Source organism: Mustela lutreola, chromosome 3, assembly GCF_030435805.1.
Source record: "Mustela lutreola isolate mMusLut2 chromosome 3, mMusLut2.pri, whole genome shotgun sequence".
Taxonomy (NCBI): Eukaryota; Metazoa; Chordata; class Mammalia; order Carnivora; family Mustelidae; genus Mustela; species Mustela lutreola.
This window is the reverse complement of record NC_081292.1, coordinates 124,841,497-124,860,689: the sequence shown is the minus strand read 5'-3', so window position 1 is coordinate 124,860,689 and position 19,193 is coordinate 124,841,497. Positions and strand designations below refer to the sequence as shown.

At 38.0% G+C, this 19,193-nt stretch overlaps 1 protein-coding gene across 5 annotated transcripts in view; it reads left to right on the top strand.

Annotated features, from left to right (window-relative positions):
* Positions 1–19,193, top strand: part of ZEB2 (zinc finger E-box binding homeobox 2) — a 134,806-nt gene that overhangs the window by 109,967 nt on the left and 5,646 nt on the right. For all 5 annotated transcript variants that reach the window (XM_059166777.1, XM_059166778.1, XM_059166780.1 and 2 more), the window contains 5 exons: positions 5,171–5,359; positions 6,070–6,284; positions 8,932–9,040; positions 9,973–11,942; positions 13,369–13,549. In XM_059166777.1, coding sequence (XP_059022760.1) covers positions 5,171–5,359; positions 6,070–6,284; positions 8,932–9,040; positions 9,973–11,942; positions 13,369–13,549 — 2,664 coding nt within the window. The remainder of the gene's footprint in view (positions 1–5,170; positions 5,360–6,069; positions 6,285–8,931; positions 9,041–9,972; positions 11,943–13,368; positions 13,550–19,193) is intronic.

Here is a 19,193-nt window from a genome sequence, read left to right as displayed (position 1 = left end):
GAGGTGCCTGAGTTGAAGACCAATACATCTCTTTCATTTAGAGTTCTATCTACATTGCTTGTTTTTTAAGCAATAACTTGAAAAGTCAATCCATATTGATGACTATCATTACCTAAAATTATCAATATCTAAGAGACATAAAAGTATTTGTGAAAGTATCATTAATAAGCAACATTAGTAAGAGTGAACATATTTACAAGAAACGTGAGGCTTTTCTAACTTGAAGCAACCTAGAAATTTATCCTAACAATAGTAAAATACACATGGGGTTGAAGAAACCTTTTTAATTAATGAAGTTTTTTGTTTTTGTTTTTTGTTTTAGATATAGAAAAGTTTACCTGATCTTAGGGGAGGTTTAGATATTTGTAAGATACTAGAGTAAATTTTAGAACTAAATGTAAAATCTCTGGAGAAAGCATGGAAAGAAATTACTTTGAGGTTTCTTGTGAATTTTTGTTAAGGTTTGATCATAAATGTCATGCAAATATCCTTTGTCAGTGTGTTTTGGAAGTTCTTCCAAGGAGACCAAGGAGTGGAGAGGATTACAGGGGGAAAAAAAAAAAAGGAAAATGAGGTTGATTTTACACTAGAAGAATGCAGTGGGGAATTCTATAACTTTGTAGTGAATTTTCTACCTCATTCCTGTGTCCACAATACAGTATTACAAAACCTTTGTAAAAACCAAAAATGTAAACTTCTGTACAGAACCAAAACTTCATTCTCCTCAGCAAGTTTGAGTAACCAAAATTTAATCCCATTATTGGTTCAAATATAACAATTAGGATGATTTTGAATCTCAGAGATTGAAACACACATAGCCTGAGGTAGAAAAGGGTTTTTTCCAGCTCCCAGAATCTAAGGAGGTTTCACCACAGAGCCACTGGAAGGACACAGGTATAGCTTGGCCTCAGGAGCACATATATCTAGAAATGTACTGTCAGGACTTGCCATCTTGTCTTTGCTTTTCTCTTTTCTCTGCACACCTGCTTCAGTCTCTTTCTTCATAAATCTTCTTACCCTACATGAGATATACCAGTTTCTTTGTTCTACTCTTATAGATACAGTCACTTGAAGAAAATAGACTCCCTTGATACTCCCTTTGGAACAGTCCTAAAATTATAAGAAAGATTTGCTGACTCAGTTGGATCCATTGGCTACCTCTGGACAATCAACAGTTTGGCTTAGAGAATGGAGGACTAAGATAGGTTCACTTTAGGTGCCAACTAATCTATTATGACTAGGGGAGCAGAATCATGCAATAACAGTGCAACTCCCTTGGGTACCATAAAGTTTGACATAGAGAATATGGGGGAGTCATTCCTAGGCAAAGGAGAATGTTGTAGAACTGGGCAGGAAAACCATATGTTAAAAGTACCCTTCACAACACCAAGTAAAAAAACACATTACTTCTGGGTTAGTTATGCCTAGGCTAGCTCATGGAAGTCTAGTATATAGCCCACTTATTAGATGTACAGCTCGTAGCATATCTGTACCACATGAAGAAAATCTTGATAGAGCAAATAGATTTAAATGATTGAGAGCTGTCTTCTTCATGAAATTCTTTTCAAATACCTACCTGAACTCTACTGAACTCTTTCAAGGATATATGATCATCATTACACAATTAATCACATAATTGTAATAATTCTAGAATTGCCTGAATAGCAGGTCTGAATTCATAGCTCAACTGTGGGTATCTTATCTTATGCTTCCTTTTACTAGAAGACTTCTACACCAAGGTTAGTGTTAAACACATAATTTATTCTGCATTCATTCTGTAAATGATTCTTGAGAGCCTACTGCTTTCTAGGCAATATACTCAAAGCTCAGCATACAAAGATGATCAAAGATGATCTTTAAAGAGAGCATGTGATTTGAGGTCTTTTGTCTCTATCACACTTGACACAGAAATCTAGCATAGGCAGATTTGATCTAGCAAGTGAACTGCATCTCCAAATACCAGTAGTGTTGTTTCTAGATGCAGTTTAGTTTGCCTATCCAGAAAAATCAGAATTTTCCTCCTATTGAAGCCAAAAGGCTATTAATGCAAATCCCATCGAATTTGCATTTGGTTACATTTCTGATGGCAGCATTCATATGCAAATGAAAATCCATGAAAAGATAGCCAGATAATTCAAATAGTTGCTGAAATATCAAGATAAAAGTAGGATGTTAAAATGTCCATCCATCCATGTTTACTAGGTTGCACTAAGGATCATCAAGTGGATCAGTGTTCTTTAAAAGCTAAAATAAGTCATGCCTTAAACATCTGACAACATTCAAATAGGTCTGGGTTCAAAAAGGAGTGGTTATGTGACTTTCCACTGCTATAGAGCTGAAAAAGAAAGTCAGTCCCTGGTCAAATCAGTCAATTTGCTCAAAAGAGGTTCATCTTTGATCCACCATCTTGTCCCCTTTATCTCTTCTTGCGTTAAAAACAAAAGGTGATTTTTCAATAGATGTAAAGTCATTTTGATGATCCAAAACAGTGAACAAATAGTTTGTGCAAGATGTCAGTTCTTTGTACTCTCTAGAGACTTAATGGCTCAAGTTGAATGACACCATCATGTTCACTACCAATAAATACCATTTAGAAAGCATCTATGGCATCATGAGCATCTAACAGAAATTTGATTGATCTTAATCAATGTTCATGTTCTTCTGAAAGATTTAAGACTTGGGGGTGCCTGCTGGCTGCATTAGTAGAACATGCAACTCTTGATCTTGGGGTTGTGAGTTCGAGTCCCACATTGGGTGCAGAGTTTACTTAAAAATGAAATCTTAGTAAATAAATAAATAAAAGAGTTAAAGACAAGATTCTGAGAAGGTTTAAACAAATTTCAAGATATAAAATCATAATCTACTATTATACATTCCAAACCTTTATTTGAAGGAAATATAGGTGTTGCAATCAGACTGTTGCTCTTATTCAACTTATCAGAAGTTGGAGTGGCAAAAGGGAAAGTTTTGAGATCATGCCACTCAGGATTCTTAGCATTTAGTTTAATAGTCTACAAAGTGTGATGCTCCCCAGTTTCCTTTTATTTGATACAATGTATTAGTTCATAGTTTCAAGTGCTTTTAGAATTCTGGTACTCCGTGCTTTGGTGGCTGTCACCTGTCATCCATCAAATTTGGAAAGCCTGAACCTAGGATAAGGTCTTAGCCTCTCCTTCCTTGGCACACCCAATCCTTCCCCCATGCCTAGTGTTTTTACTTGTTAAATATCTCAAATCCAGCCACTTCTCACAGTCTCCATCACCAATTCCTTAACCTTTACCTTTGCTTGATGGCAAGAAACTCCCAATTGGGTTCTCAGAATCAACTTTTCTTTTCCTGCAGTCCCTATCATATGATAGCCAAAGTTGTCATTTAAAAATACTGATAATTCACAATTTCATCCAGTCATCTTCTTGCTTAATACCTGTCAATGGCTTCCTGTTTCTCTTAGAATAAAACCCCAATCTGTAACAGGTCTACCGTATGCCACATGTTCTTGTTCCTTCCTGCTTCTCCACCCTCGCATCATATTGCTTCCCTTCCACTGTGGGCACATCAGCTCTGTCTCTTTGGATGGGGAAAGACACCATGCTCCTTCCAGGCCCTGCATCCTTGCACAAGCGGCTCTGCCCCAGCTTCTACAGCTAGTAAACTCTGTGCCTTCTCAATTAAAGTTTTCCTGATCTAGTCTCCATCAGGTCCCCCTGCTGCTTCTTTCAAACTACCACACAACGTCCTTCCCTAACACTTATGTGAGTGTGTAATATTTTTATTTTGGAGAAAATACCAGTTGTACTGATTGTTCTCATGTCTTCTTGAAGGATGAAACTGCCTCTGTTTTTTGCTTATCGAAACAAGACATGGCACCTACCATGTACAGTCATTCAGTACTTGTTGAATTAATGGAAGGTTCCACTCTCTGTTCTTTTCATCTGTAATCCACAAGTTCATAGCAGTGAAAGCAACAATAAAATTGAAAATAAAAAGAAAAATTGACTGGCTTGCGTGAACATCACCCTGGCACAAATGGTCAGAAATAATTAGTATGGCAAATACTGTAATATCTTTTATGAAAAGATGAGCAGGTGAGGTGAAGAATATAGGGGAATCAAGATTAACAGCTCTCAGAAACTATGAAAGCAGGTCTCCACCATTAGTTGTACTCGCAAAGGACTTTTATTCATCTACTTACAGTAGCAGGCACACTCCCAACACTGTCTTATGCATAAAAATGTTTATTTAGATTACTTAAGCCACAACTTATTTCCGAAACATATTTAGAGGTTTCAAATATACAAAGGCTTGTGACACGGTTGCTAAAATTGATTTGCAGCTCTTATTCATTTCATGGGAACAGAGTCATAATTACAAAAGTTAAAAATCATATCAAAATCACACAATAATATAGCCAGTTTCTTTTGCTTTTATGAAATATTTCTGTTAATTTTAATTCACTTCTATTTGTGAGCTTCATTTTACTTTCAGGCAGCTTTAAAATACTGAGCTAAATCTTGAAATTATAGGAAAAGATAAAGTGCCGCATCCCATGATTTTTTAACAAAGTCCCATTATTATCTCTCTAGGAATATCTATCCTTTCGCATCTGTGTCAGACTGTGTAGTCTTGGCCATCTGTGATGTGCAGAGAGTGGAAGGTTAAAAGCTTATATTTAGCAACAGGATGTATCTGTGGTTAGGCACGTTAAGTTTAGTGGACAATAAAAAATTAAATATACCTTTCTTAAAAGAAAAGGAAGTTTTATATAGACTGTTAAAGTGGCTTTGAGCTCCTATTATCTCTCATGTTTATGGATCTTAGAATGTAGCTCTGTTTTTTATTTTTTTAATTTTCCCTAAAAACAAACAAACAAACAAAAACATTTGAAACTATCTTTCATTCTTTGTGAATTATGTGGAACGGTATTCTGGGAAGAGGAAAATAAGATGTGCCTATTTAACGTAAAGCAAAGTGTCCTCCTTTTTTTTTGCACATATGACAAGAATAAGCCTTCAGTCAATGACTGGTCATGTGCGATACTTCTCCCAAATAAAGTAGCTATTTGCTGTCTTTTTGCAAGTCAATATTCCGTACTAACAATGCCATGAATGGGCTTGGGCCCCTGGGAAGAAGGCCCCACAAAGATATTTATGATGTCCTCTTATGATTTCAGTTAAGAATGCAAATTGCACATCAGACTTTGAGGAATACTTTGCCAAAAGAAAACTGGAGGAACGCGATGGCCATGCAGTCAGCATCGAGGAGTACCTTCAGCGCAGTGACACAGCCATTATTTACCCAGAAGCCCCCGAGGAGCTGTCTCGCCTTGGCACGCCAGAGGCCAATGGGCAAGAAGAAAATGGTGAGGCTGTAATTCATTTTTAGCCACTACACTGACCTCTGCAGCTGTTACAATTACAAATGCACTACATGCCTGGGTGTTTACCTTAAAATTTGAAGAACAGCTGCAGAGGCATGGAATTTCATGAGCAAAGATTAGAACTGTAATTTTAGGGTATTGTGAAATTTTTTTTTGTCAGCAAATTTGTGTCATTTGTACATCCAATAAAGAACAAGAACAATTAGAGCCTATTTCTAAGAGATAAAAATATCGAAATTGATTCCAATGTTTCTGAAATATTTCACTTTTGAGGAACCAAAAAAAAAAAAAAAGTTGAGAAAGAGTGACCCCTCGCCTTCCCTTTCTTGTTTACTGACACCTGAAACAGCTCTCTGGCCGGCTGTGAATTCCCGAGTCGCATGTGACCAAAGGTTTTTACCACGAACTGTCAGTCACATAAAGAGAATTTCCTCATTTATCAGCTGTTTAAATTTCCCCCCAAAAGCGCCAGTAATTAATTAACTTCCCAGCGCAGTGTGAGCTGATTCCGACAAGTCTGCGCCGGGTGTGCGAGGGGACCGGCGCGCGCGAAGGCCGAGCGCAATGATGGCGCTCTCGTGGAGCAGATTGCAGTGATTCCTGTCATACCAGCCCGGGCAGGCAGCCCATTAGCTGCCATTGATTTACTGACCTTTTGGCCTGCTTCTCTCCCTCTCGTCTCTCGGCTACAGACCTGCCACCTGGAACTCCAGATGCTTTTGCCCAACTGCTGACCTGCCCCTACTGCGACCGGGGCTACAAGCGCTTGACATCACTGAAGGAGCACATCAAGTACCGCCACGAGAAGAACGAAGAGAACTTTTCCTGCCCTCTTTGTAGCTACACGTTTGCCTACCGCACCCAGCTCGAGCGGCATATGGTGACGCACAAGCCAGGGACAGATCAGGTGGGGGGTTGGTTTTAAGTGATTTCTTTCTATAATAACCCCTTAGAGAAACGATATTGCTTTGATTGGCAATCATTATTAATTTTTCATGGCATTTTGAAGATGCAGATCTTTTAATGGTAATAGCTTTAATTGAGGTCTAAATGATTTTTTGATGGTCTCTTCTAATATGATTTAATAGTCTTATGTTCACGATCGAATGAGTGTGTTAATTTCTAATTTAGAAATTTTATTTGCACTTTAACTTGACTTTAGTTTCATTTTTATGTTCCACAAAAAAGTGAATGAAATCGTAGCATTTTAATTATACATTATTAAACATCTCAGCAATTTTAATTCCATTTTTCACCTAGTTTTACTCAGAATTTTTTTTTCATATAGGATCTAAGTCAGAGTAAAGGAAGTGTGTTTTTCTTTCATTTGTCATATAATACCTTCACGTACTTAGAGTATTTTTATAAGCTGCTACTAGTTTCTGAAATCTAAGTAAGCATTTTTTTTAAATCAAAAAGACATATTACACGTCTGTATAGGTATAAAATAAACTGGATTGATACTACAATATTGGACCTACATTTTAAATGATCCCTTTTGATTTGCATGCCTCTGGCTAAACGTTAAGCTTGTTCTGCCTCATTTGGTTGATTTGTGTTAAAAATAAAAACTCTGTTTTGAACAGGTAAGCGTAGCTTCTAAAATCCTTAAAATGTTTGAATAGGATCGATTCACAGTGTCCCTTCCATGTTTTAGCAACACTGCTCTTTCTGCCCTCCTGGGAGAACTGACTGCAGGTTGATCTTATGTGTTTGAATGGTAACAGAAATGGTGTGTCTGAAGTCCCAATAACTGGCCTTACCCATCTGGAAGCCTCCTATTTAAGCCTCGCTACCGTATCTGTTTAAAAAAAAAAAAAAAAACAACGATTTAACAGGATATTCTGTAACATTCTTATGTTTCTTTTTTCTCCTGGGCATTATTTTCTTTGATTGAGGAAAATGAGAATAACCAAACCCAATCAAGAAATGGTGATGATGCTTTATTATGGAATTTTACTATTATAATAGAATAGCTCAGGAAAATCATTCCATTCAGATCTGATTGGGCTTGTCACCTTTGAACCTTTTTCGAAGTTCAGCTACAAAAGCTGTGCTCGCATAGTTACACTTATGTAACAGTTTATCTCCCCTTGCTTATAGGAACAAAAACTCCAGGAAAAAAAAAAGTGCCTAGATATTTATCTAGCATAACTGCTTTAAATTTCACATGCAGAAGTGTGATTGTGTTGGCGCATTATGAATGGTAGCTTTGGTGTTGAAAAGTCCCCTCATTTGCTCATGGCATTTACAATTAGTAAATTAAAATGATTGTATCATATTAACAGTGGCACAACTAAAGTTTATAGTAGTCCTCTGAGGGCTGTGGGGGGAGACAAAGCAGCTGTTGCTGTTTGTTTATGCAACTCAGCAACATATGAGCGCTGGTCCCTCAATGGCGCTCGGCGGGCTGGGCTCCGCTTGATCTTTGAAGGTTGCTGCTGTTTGAACAAACCTCCCTGTGTCCCATGTAACACCATCTGTCTCACTAGGAATGTGGGAAGATTCAGCACACCCTAGCAGTTGTCATACCGTTTCTGTGCTGTCTTTTTGCAAAAGGCTTTTGTGTCATTGCTGCTTGAAAAAGGCTGACCTCCTACCTTGAGCATCCAGAGTGGATGACTGTATTTTTTTTTTTTTTTTTTTTTTTTTTTTTAGAATTCTAAGTCACAGTGCTTTTTTTCTCTTGTTCAAAAAGGTCAGCTGTGTTTGATTATATCTTTGCTGCTTTTAACTTGTCTTTTCAGCAAACTTTTTTTTTTTTTTTGTCCCTACTCCCTAGCACACTACTAAAAAGGAAAATGAAAAGTCGTTGAAGTCCTTCCTACTGGCCTGTGATAAAACTGCTCAAGCAGCTATAACCCAAGATGTTGTCTCTTACATTTGATAATGAATCAAATCTGATATGCAACACGTCAGGAAAAACAGGGTTTACATTTGCTACTAGCACAGTGAATGGGATATTTAAACATGCTTATCACATAATGAAATATTTATAGTCAAGAATTTTTTTTGTTTATGTATGTGTGCTTATTTTTTTCTCCTTTAAAATTGATATTGCTTTAGCGTGAGCTATACTTTTACCCCGATACAGAAAATTTGATAAAATTAGTTCTTTGCATGGGGAGTTTTTTTGGAGACTACTTAGAATTTTTCAGGATAATATTTATTTTTTTCCTTGACAAAACAGTTGCATTCCAACAGGGAATCTTCAGATTTTAGAATGTGCACTAAACACAGAGAACCACAAACATCTTTACAATTATACTTTCTCATCTCCAAAGGCTCAAAGAAACATTTTGGAAAAGAGACTACAGAGATAATTCTAAAGCAAGTGTTGGATGCGCATGTGAAAGCACTTTTTTTTTTATTTGTTCCGATTTTATTGCCAACATTATCACTTTTATTGCAACTCTGAAAGACTGGGCAAATAAATAAACATGCACTCAAACCTTTTGGCCTGTCTAAAAAATGGAGGCCTTTTAAAAATATTTGTAACAAATTTCCTTTGTTCCTCCCACACAAAACTGATGTCAGTCTTTCCCCTTTTATAGCACCAAATGCTGACCCAAGGAGCAGGTAATCGCAAGTTCAAATGCACAGAGTGCGGCAAGGCTTTCAAATATAAACACCATCTGAAAGAACACCTGCGAATTCACAGTGGTGAGTAGCAGAGGTGCCGGTGCTCACATTTGCATTTTGTTTCATTAGGGGAGTTTTAAAAGATTGTTTAAAATTTACGCAATCTTGTTTGTAGCTTTCTGGAACTAGCCTTTTATTTCACAAACTACGTGAGCCTGCTCAGCCTTCATGAGACCTATGGTACCACCAGTGGCATGATCTTACAAAAAGAAAAGCCATGTTTAGACTTCCTAAAAATCGCCAACGCTTTGATTTATTACAAAATCTAGAGGCTCCTTTTTGGTCCTTTCAAATGCTCTTCTACAGATTAAATATTTTTGACCTGAAGAAACTCAGCTGGCAAATTTTGAAGGGTATTCATTTTTGATACCTAACCATGAAAGAAAACGTTGAAGAATTTTGGATGAGAGCTTTTGTATGATAAATGTTCCTTGATTCCTGGGAGCTGTATATTACAGAACAACATCCGACCACTGAGATTTCTTCTTTATAACTATTTTGATAGCTCTGCCAAGCATTTTATTACCAAATTGGATGCTATTCAAAGGACTAGTTGGATTGGTAGAATCAATGGAATCTCTACAGAGTTGATTAAAGCCATGGCGACACTTCCCTTTAAATACTGTGACATCTTTATTGTGTTATTGACCACACATTAATCTGACACTCTGTTTAAATAGGAGGCTGCCGATGGCAAGACGAGATTTGGGATCTTGGCTGAAAAAGGCATAGATAGCCCTCACCTTCCACTGCTAACATCTTGAATTATGTCCTCTCAGGGTAGATAAAGCCCAGAAACAGTTATGGCCACATAATTCTAAGCTAAGCACCTAGAATGTGGAGGTACCCCATTGTGTTCCTTCCCTTTGGTTTCACAGACTCTTGTATTGGTAGACAATTGTAATCATTACCCAGTTGAAGAAATGTAATGTTGATTTTGATTATCATTTTAGGTGAAAAACCGTACGAGTGCCCAAACTGCAAGAAGCGTTTCTCCCATTCTGGTTCCTACAGCTCACACATCAGCAGCAAGAAATGTATTGGTTTAATCTCTGTAAATGGCCGAATGAGAAACAATATCAAGACGGGTTCTTCCCCTAATTCTGTTTCTTCTTCTCCTACTAATTCAGCTATTACCCAGTTAAGAAACAAATTGGAGAATGGAAAGCCACTTAGTATGTCTGAACAGACAGGCTTACTTAAAATTAAAACAGAACCACTAGACTTCAATGACTATAAAGTTCTTATGGCCACACACGGGTTTAGTGGCACTAGTCCCTTCATGAATGGTGCACTTGGAGCCACCAGCCCTTTGGGAGTTCATCCATCTGCTCAGAGTCCAATGCAGCACTTAGGTGTAGGGATGGAAGCCCCTTTACTCGGATTTCCCACAATGAATAGTAACTTAAGCGAAGTACAAAAGGTTCTACAGATTGTGGACAATACGGTTTCCAGGCAAAAAATGGACTGCAAAGCTGAAGAAATTTCCAAGTTGAAAGGTTATCACATGAAGGATCCATGCTCTCAACCTGAGGAACAAGGAGTTACTTCTCCTAATATTCCACCCGTAGGTCTTCCAGTAGTGAGTCATAATGGTGCCACTAAGAGTATTATTGACTATACATTAGAAAAAGTCAATGAAGCCAAAGCTTGCCTCCAGAGCTTGACCACTGACTCAAGGAGACAGATCAGTAATATCAAGAAAGAGAAGCTACGTACTTTAATAGATTTGGTCACTGATGATAAAATGATCGAGAACCACAACATATCCACTCCATTTTCTTGCCAGTTCTGTAAAGAAAGCTTCCCTGGCCCCATTCCCTTGCATCAGCATGAACGTTACCTTTGTAAGATGAACGAAGAGATCAAGGCAGTCCTGCAACCTCACGACAACATAGTCCCCAACAAAGCTGGAGTTTTTGTTGATAATAAAGCCCTCCTCTTGTCATCTGTACTTTCTGAGAAAGGAATGACAAGCCCCATCAACCCATACAAGGACCACATGTCTGTACTGAAAGCATATTATGCTATGAACATGGAGCCCAATTCTGATGAACTGCTGAAAATTTCCATTGCTGTGGGCCTTCCTCAGGAATTTGTGAAGGAATGGTTTGAGCAACGAAAAGTCTACCAGTATTCAAATTCCAGGTCACCATCACTGGAAAGGAACTCCAAGCCGCTAGCTCCCAACAGTAACCCTCCCACAAAAGACTCTTTATTACCCAGGTCTCCCGTAAAACCTATGGACTCCATTACATCACCATCCATCGCAGAACTCCACAACAGTGTGACGAATTGTGATCCTCCTCTCAGGCTAACCAAACCTTCCCATTTTACCAATATTAAACCAGTTGAGAAATTGGACCACTCAAGGAGTAATACTCCCTCCCCCTTAAATCTTTCCTCCACATCTTCTAAAAACTCCCACAGTAGTTCTTACACTCCAAACAGCTTCTCTTCCGAGGAGCTCCAGGCTGAGCCTTTGGACTTGTCATTACCAAAACAAATGAAAGAACCCAAAAGTATTATAGCCACAAAGAACAAAACAAAAGCTAGCAGCATAACTTTAGACCATAACAGTGTTTCTTCATCATCTGAAAATTCGGATGAGCCTCTAAACTTGACTTTTATCAAGAAGGAGTTTTCAAACTCAAATAATCTGGACAGCAAAAGCACTAACCCAGTGTTCGGCATGAACCCATTTAGTGCCAAAACTTTGTACACAGCTCTTCCTCCACAAAGCGCATTTCCCCCTGCCACTTTCATGCCACCAGTCCAGACCAGTATCCCTGGGCTCCGACCATACCCGGGACTGGATCAGATGAGCTTCCTACCACACATGGCCTATACCTACCCAACTGGAGCAGCTACTTTCGCTGATATGCAGCAGAGGAGAAAGTACCAGCGGAAACAAGGATTTCAGGTAATGGGACCTACCCTTTTTCTCTGAACAGAGGAGACCTTGAAAATTATACTATGCCGGGTATGTGCATGCGGGGTGGAGGGAGTCTTAGAACAAAATCAAGTGCTGTCTTTTCAGCAGACAGCAGACATGACAGAGTTGGTTTTCACTTGAACCTCAAACCGGCTGGGCTAGACAAACAAATGGAGAATCAGAAGAACACAGAGCTATGGGAACACGGCTGCCTTACAAAAGATAAAGAGCTTCAGACTTATTTTTGAGGCTTATTTAGATTGATCTGTATGCTTTTAGAATTATACACCGCTAACGGTATTTGACAGGACTTCCACAGAGGCTAAAGGTTAGCATCTAGAACAGTACCCTACTTGTGTAAATGTTCACACTTCACAGTCTGCAAAGACACATATGAGTCTGATATGTACTTGGTTTTACAGAAAATAGTGTATTTTGGAGACTATTTTAAAACCCATTTTGCACATTCCACTTGACTTCTGATGGGCTTTTCAAACCAGTGAATGATTTATGGTTTTCCAATCCAAATGCAGGTATGTTTTAACAACATGAAGTATAATCCCTGTTTGCAAAATAGGAGCATAAGTAGCCGTGCACCTCTGTAACAGCTGTTCCAGGCTTCCAATTTACAGTACATCTGCCCTCTTTGTAAATGTATTTAAGCCTATTTAATCTCTTCTAATATTAATTAGTGCAAACGTAGTCTAAGAAAACGGAACTGTGAGCTAGCAAATGGAAATGTATATTATCATGCAAGTTTGTACTCCTTTGGATCAAGACAAAATAAATATCAAGAAATTTAATAATTTACTGATCCACATTCATTATTGCTCAATGCTGAAGGCTGTTTTAACATAGATAGAACATTGATAAAAAGTGTTATTAATATTCCCTATTTCAAATTAGAAAATTAAATATAAAAATATAGCTTGAGGCCTTTAGTTGGTAGACATACATTTAAATGGATTGCATAATAATAACATTTTGTACCTAAATATAAAATTCAATTAAAATGGGGTTTCTACAGCTACAGATCATTTCTAAAGTTAACCACATTGAAAATACACAAATTCTGATGTTTGATTTTCACTTGTGGATATTTCATGATATAAAGGAAACTGAGGATTTTAGAAAATTTTATGTTTTTCTGACCTTCAGAGTTGACCATTTTTTACCCTTAAAAAACAATGAGCTCTACCATCCAGGATGGAGGAGGTTTCTATTTTGGTTGAAAGGTGAGACCTCATACATTGTTCATGGAAAGTAGTATTTGTTTTTTGTTTTGTTTTGTTTTTTAAATGAGATTGACTAATAGCAAGCGCTTTTGAGGTTCTCCAAATGTCAGCCTACGTGAAATTGTTTGGTGTAAACACAAGGAGAAGCGACTATGTTGAACTATGTGATTATATCACAGGGAGAATTGCTTGATGGAGCACAAGACTACATGTCAGGCCTAGATGACATGACAGACTCCGACTCCTGTCTGTCTCGAAAGAAGATCAAGAAGACAGAGAGTGGCATGTATGCATGTGACTTATGTGACAAGACATTCCAGAAAAGCAGTTCCCTTCTGCGACATAAATACGAACACACAGGTATGAGTGACTTTGACTAGCTAGTTAGAGCTTCCCGGCCTGCTGCACATTTCATAATATTTAATGAGTACACTTGTGCGACATAAGATGTAGCATATGCTGATACCTTCAACAAGGAAGAAATAATGCTTTTGCCTAGCTCCGTAGGACTTTTTTGTTGCCTGTTTATTGGATCATTCATGTGTTTATGAGTGTGCTTGTCTTCCTATCTTTCAAGTTAATCTGTAAGCCAAATTCACAGATCCTGTCGAAGGTACATTTAAGTGGCCAGGGCCAGGAAATGGCATGACACAAGCCAGTTATTGAAAATATGTTCAAATTCTCAAGTTGCAGTGGCTCTATGTAAAGATTTAATGAAAAATTCAGTCAGTGATGTATTAGATTTATCAGCCAAACTTCAAGTAAGCTGCACCTTAGAGGTGGTTCTGTTTAGTCTTATAAATTGGCCATTTTTTGAACACGGCGGAAGTGTTAGTACTGTGAGAGAAAAAGGTATAAGTAAAGTAATATGCCAAATGAGCTACGGAAACTACTTCTATTTGGAAGACTAAAATAAAACTTTCTAAATTTAATTAGCTTATTTCCAATTCATGCATTACTAATTAGGAACAATTATACAGAGTTGACAAGATAGCAGCCTAGTTCTTCCTTACGAGTAGTGAGATAGTGGGTTAATTTTTGAAAAGAAAGGCAAAGGACCATAATGCGAAGCAATGTTGGTTCCCACAATCCAAGATCCGATCTGCAGCTCCGCAGTGGAGCTGCGCCTGTGCTCACTCCGTCCCAACTCCTCCTTCCTCCACCTTTAACCACCAAGCAACCCAGCCTCCAGCTCCAACTTTTCTCCTCTACAAATTTGGCACACTGTCCTGGCTCTCCATGGGAAAAGAAAGAGTGTAGGATCTCAATGAAAATATTGGCAGGGGGAAATTATATAAAAACTCACTTTTTAAATGAGAATGTCTAGTATCAAACATTTTAATATGGAGTGAAAAAATTAGCCTAACAGTGCTCTTGGGGGAAAAGTGGTGAAAAGACCAAAAAAAATTAAAAAAATAAAAGAAGAAAGGGTAATAATGTGAGTACTACCCGCTGTATTCTGACAAAGTATGTGGCTTTTTAGTGATTGAAAACTATCCTTGGGGAGCAGTCCTCCTCCTCATCTTCCTTCTTCCCTCACTGAGCATGTGTGGGAGGCAGCCTGAGAGTGGGAGGAAGCTGGGGGAACAGGAGGTGCTGGAGGATATTGGTGAAGAGAACCAAGTTGATAAATAACAGTACCCCAGTAATCTCTCTTTCTTCAATGATCTGATATTGTTATTATTTTTAAAGTTCAATTAAAGATACATTAAAGACAGCCTAGTTTGAAAAGCAAGTCCCAATAGTTTCTATACTTGTGTGATAGAATTCCGTGTTTGAAATGCCAAAATTTTCCTAATTTTGTCTTTTATCAGAGATATCTATAGATGTTTTCTTTAGTACCAAGTCCTATTTAAATATTTATGAAGATATTTTCATAGCTAAATTTAATATTTTAATCAACCTCAAATATATTTTGTATTTCATTATTCAGCTACAATAGGCACATCACTGAAGGCATCTTTCCCTCTCTGATTGGTTTTATTATATGACCATATGCAAACTCTATCATTTACTACATGGTGAGTGTAAAACTTTTATTTTAGTGAGGGCTATCATACATATTGACATCCCGTCAATATCTTTATTTTTTATAAATGAGATAGTCCATAAACTTCATAGGCATATAGACAGTTGAGAGACCCAAAAGTTGACAAACATAAATATGCATAATCAATCTGAAAATGATGCTGTATTTAAAAAAATAAAAATAAAGTGTCTTGGTTCTTTAAGATGTGAGATCTGCTGCCTAGAAGTAATGTATAGCAACAGGATCCTAACCATCCAATGACTTCTTTAAATGTGTGATTCATTATCCTCCTGTTGGCTTCCTGGCCTATCGAGTTTCTAGTGTGTTAACTTTTTGGTCTCTTGACCAAACATCTCATGACATTACTGCTGTCAGTGTATTAGATTCCATCACCGTGAAGTTCTTCATGAATTTTCTAGCACTGTGATGTATGTAAAAATTTAGTCCATTTTCCTTTCCTAATTGGGCCCCAGAAGCCTTCCATTTATTTATATTAAGTATTAGTAATAATTTGAGAATGTACTAATGTGAAAATTGTACATGAGAACAGTCTCTGGGTTGATTGATTCTAAGATTGGGAAATCAAGTTGAATCGTCATTTGATTATGGGCTGATTTTACAAATGTGTCATTGATAAAGTGTGTTTGTTACACCTGTCCACAATTTAGCATACAGAATGGCTGAAGTTAAGAAGGAAATTATGAACTGCTTTTTCTTGAGATCTTGTGCTCTTTTACCTTGAATTGTTTAATTTATTTCCTAGGCAGACACCAAAGACTTAATGCTTAATTTTACTTAATGATGGCGTATTGCTTGCTTGCTTTTCCTGGGGCCTGGACTGGGATCAGGATTGGGAAGTTGACTTCAGTGGGATTAATTGTCACAAGTCAGGACAGTGAAACAGAAAATCTGAAACTCCTGTTAGGCACTGTCACGAACTCATTTGTATTCCACTAAAATTTAAATCTGACATTTATTGAGTACTTTTTCTATTGAGACATTGTGGTAGGTACTCTTAAACCTACCTTATTCAGAAAAGTAATAAAAATGTTTCTACTTTTGCATAGATAAAGTCAAAGTTTTAAATAAATTACCAGTCAATTTTGTTTCTCAATTATATGATAATATTTTTTATACCACAAACCTTCCATTTATTAACTTCAGTTATCATTCTAGCTGTCAGGTGAATCATGAACCTTGAGATTAGGGAAAAAAAATATCCTAAAAAGTTTGATTCACTCAATGTCAACTTGGGTATATTCTGAACCGTGTTCATGTGGAAATTTAATTCCAGGAATCTTGACTTAAAGCAGGTAAACCAAACAAACAAATTAAAAGGAGATGAAATTCCAAGGCTTTCCTACTTAAATTGAACTTACTAAATTCTTACCAGCGACACTTCTGGAGAGTACTAGAATTTTTAGTGCAAGTTTTAGCTCAGTCCCCCAACCCACCCCCCAAATTCTGTCCTTTGCATGGTGTAATAGCTGCACATTTTATTCCTTCAGATTGTCAGTTCGTACTATAGAATTAATGTATTTCTATTATTAGCATGTTGTTTGTTATTGATTGAATTCCCTGAAAATTGATCGCCTGTAACCAGAATACCTATATAATAGACTGCAGCTTAATGAGCACCCCCCCATGCATTTCTAACAGGCCTTGAAACTTGTCCTGGAGAGTGTCTGTTCTCTCTCAGGACACTGCTCTGTGTTTTGTTCCTTTGGAAAAGAGAGAGCCATTTCAGCTGTGGTCACTGTGATGTTCATTCACGATTATTCACAGCCCATCCACGAAGTCACCTAACTCTCTCACCTCCTGTGCTCCTGAGCTGATGAGACATCCAAAGGAGGTTATAGGACAGTTCTCCCTACGCATGCTGTAGCAACTAAAGCACCGAGAAATTTTTCATCTACAATTTCTCTTCTTTCCATTCAGATTTACTTCTTCCATGTACTCTGCTCTTTATCTTGCTTACCACTTGGGGAGTTACTGAACGTGTACTGATAAAAACAAATAAAATTATCTAACATTAATTGAGTGCTTACTACGTGCAATCCTTGTAACTAACCACTTTAACTACATTACCTCGTTTACTCCTTATGCCTGGGCCACATGTTAAGGGCCCCCAAATGACCTCCTTTATGCCAACAAGGACCCTGATCCTCAGAGAGGTTAATATGCCTGTGTTGCACAGCTAGTTGTAAAAGACACATTCAAACTGAGGCAATCGGACTCCAAACCGTCTCCACGATCTAAACCAGCACCATCCTGCCCCTGTGAATGAACCACTGTCTGACACGTCTTATCCTTGTCCCTGAGAACATCTTTTTCTTTAAGGTCCAAGTACACACAACAGACCAAATCTGTGCATCATAACTTGAAGTTTTCTGGAAGGCCAGACCTCTATCTTTTTCCCAAATATACTTCTGCTTCCTGCTAAAGGACCTTCCCACCATGGTGGTCTTATCGAATGGAAAACACCCTGTCTTTCCAAACTCTTGGCACGCCGTTGGATTTCCCTTTTCTGTTATCCAGTTGGCCTCATTCAAAACATCTTTTCTAAGAGCTAAGAAGTGGTTCTTGTGTGGTTTGAATTATGCCCTTTTTTTTTCCTTCAGGCCATTAACTGCCTTGAAGTAGATTACCAGAATCTTCCCTATTTCCAATGCAATGAGTAGTCACCCACAAATATTTTTCTAATTTCTTCTCTTGCAGGTAAATAACTTCCTATTCCAGAACTTAGTACTTGCCTTACCACATCCGTCATCACTAAATTTATATTGGACATTCCAGTAAGATAAAGACCATTAATGAAATAACATACAGCAGCCTACAGCGTTTTCTAAATAGTCGATTGCCCTAGAGGCATTCAATAACATTATTAAAGATATTTGATTACTAATTGAGATTATATATCACCATATAACTGAATACCTGAAGTGTGTAGAATGGGTTCCTAATCTTATAACATGACACTTAGCAAATGAAAATGGGGTTGAATCTACTAAGGCCGGTTTATAATTTAATTTGATGAAATGCAAGTTTGTATTAGGAAATATAATCACATAGCTTCATGTGTGTTAGGATAATATCTAGTGCCCTACATGACACATTTCTGACTTTAACTCTGGAGCATCAGTCTGATAATTTTTTTTTTTTTTTTTTTGTCCATTCTATTTTGGAAATAAACTTTTAAGTATGGCAGCTACAGAAGGTGTTGAAGGCATTCCAGTGCTATTTGTGGCCTGGAATCAACCAGATGTGTTTAGGCTTGGCACTAGTTTCAAGTTCCAAACACTGGTTAGAAACTGCCTGGAATGCCAAAGGAAATACAGCATTCTCTAGCTGAAGAGTATTTTAACACCCCACAAGTGGCTGACATCTCATGGAAAACTTTCGAGGGGAAAACACTTTTTGGGATTAGCTCAGCCTCCATGTCATCCTTCTTTCTACTTTGTGTTTTCCAGCGACTTCTTCTCCAAGTTTTATTCTCAGAATCATGTGGCTGATAAGGCATTCTTCACATCATCTTTCCTCTGTTCCTGGCCCTGTTTAGTTTGGGCGTTTCGCTCCCGTTTGAGACAGAGTCCGTTTGTAGAGCAAGGGCTTAGGATGTCAGAAACTCAGAGCGTAGGGCGCCTGTGCCAGCGATGAGGCTGTCTTCATCCCTTTCCTAGGCCTTGTTTTTAAAAAGCGCGAGGAAGAGAATCACCCGACCAGGAGGCACGCTGACGCGCTAGAAAGTTCTGGTCCAATAGGACATTTCCCATCCGTTTTCAATGAGGCAATTAGCAATTAAAAGCTTCCTCTCCGCGATTTTTCCTTTCGTTGCTTTCTAGCTTCTTCTTGCTTAGTATTGTATCGCGCAGGCAGGCCCCGGCGTGCCAAAGTAGGAGATGGATGGGAACGGCCTCTCCCAGCTCCGCTTTGCTTAGACCGAGGCGCGTGCATCCGTGAGCCTCCCGTGCGGAC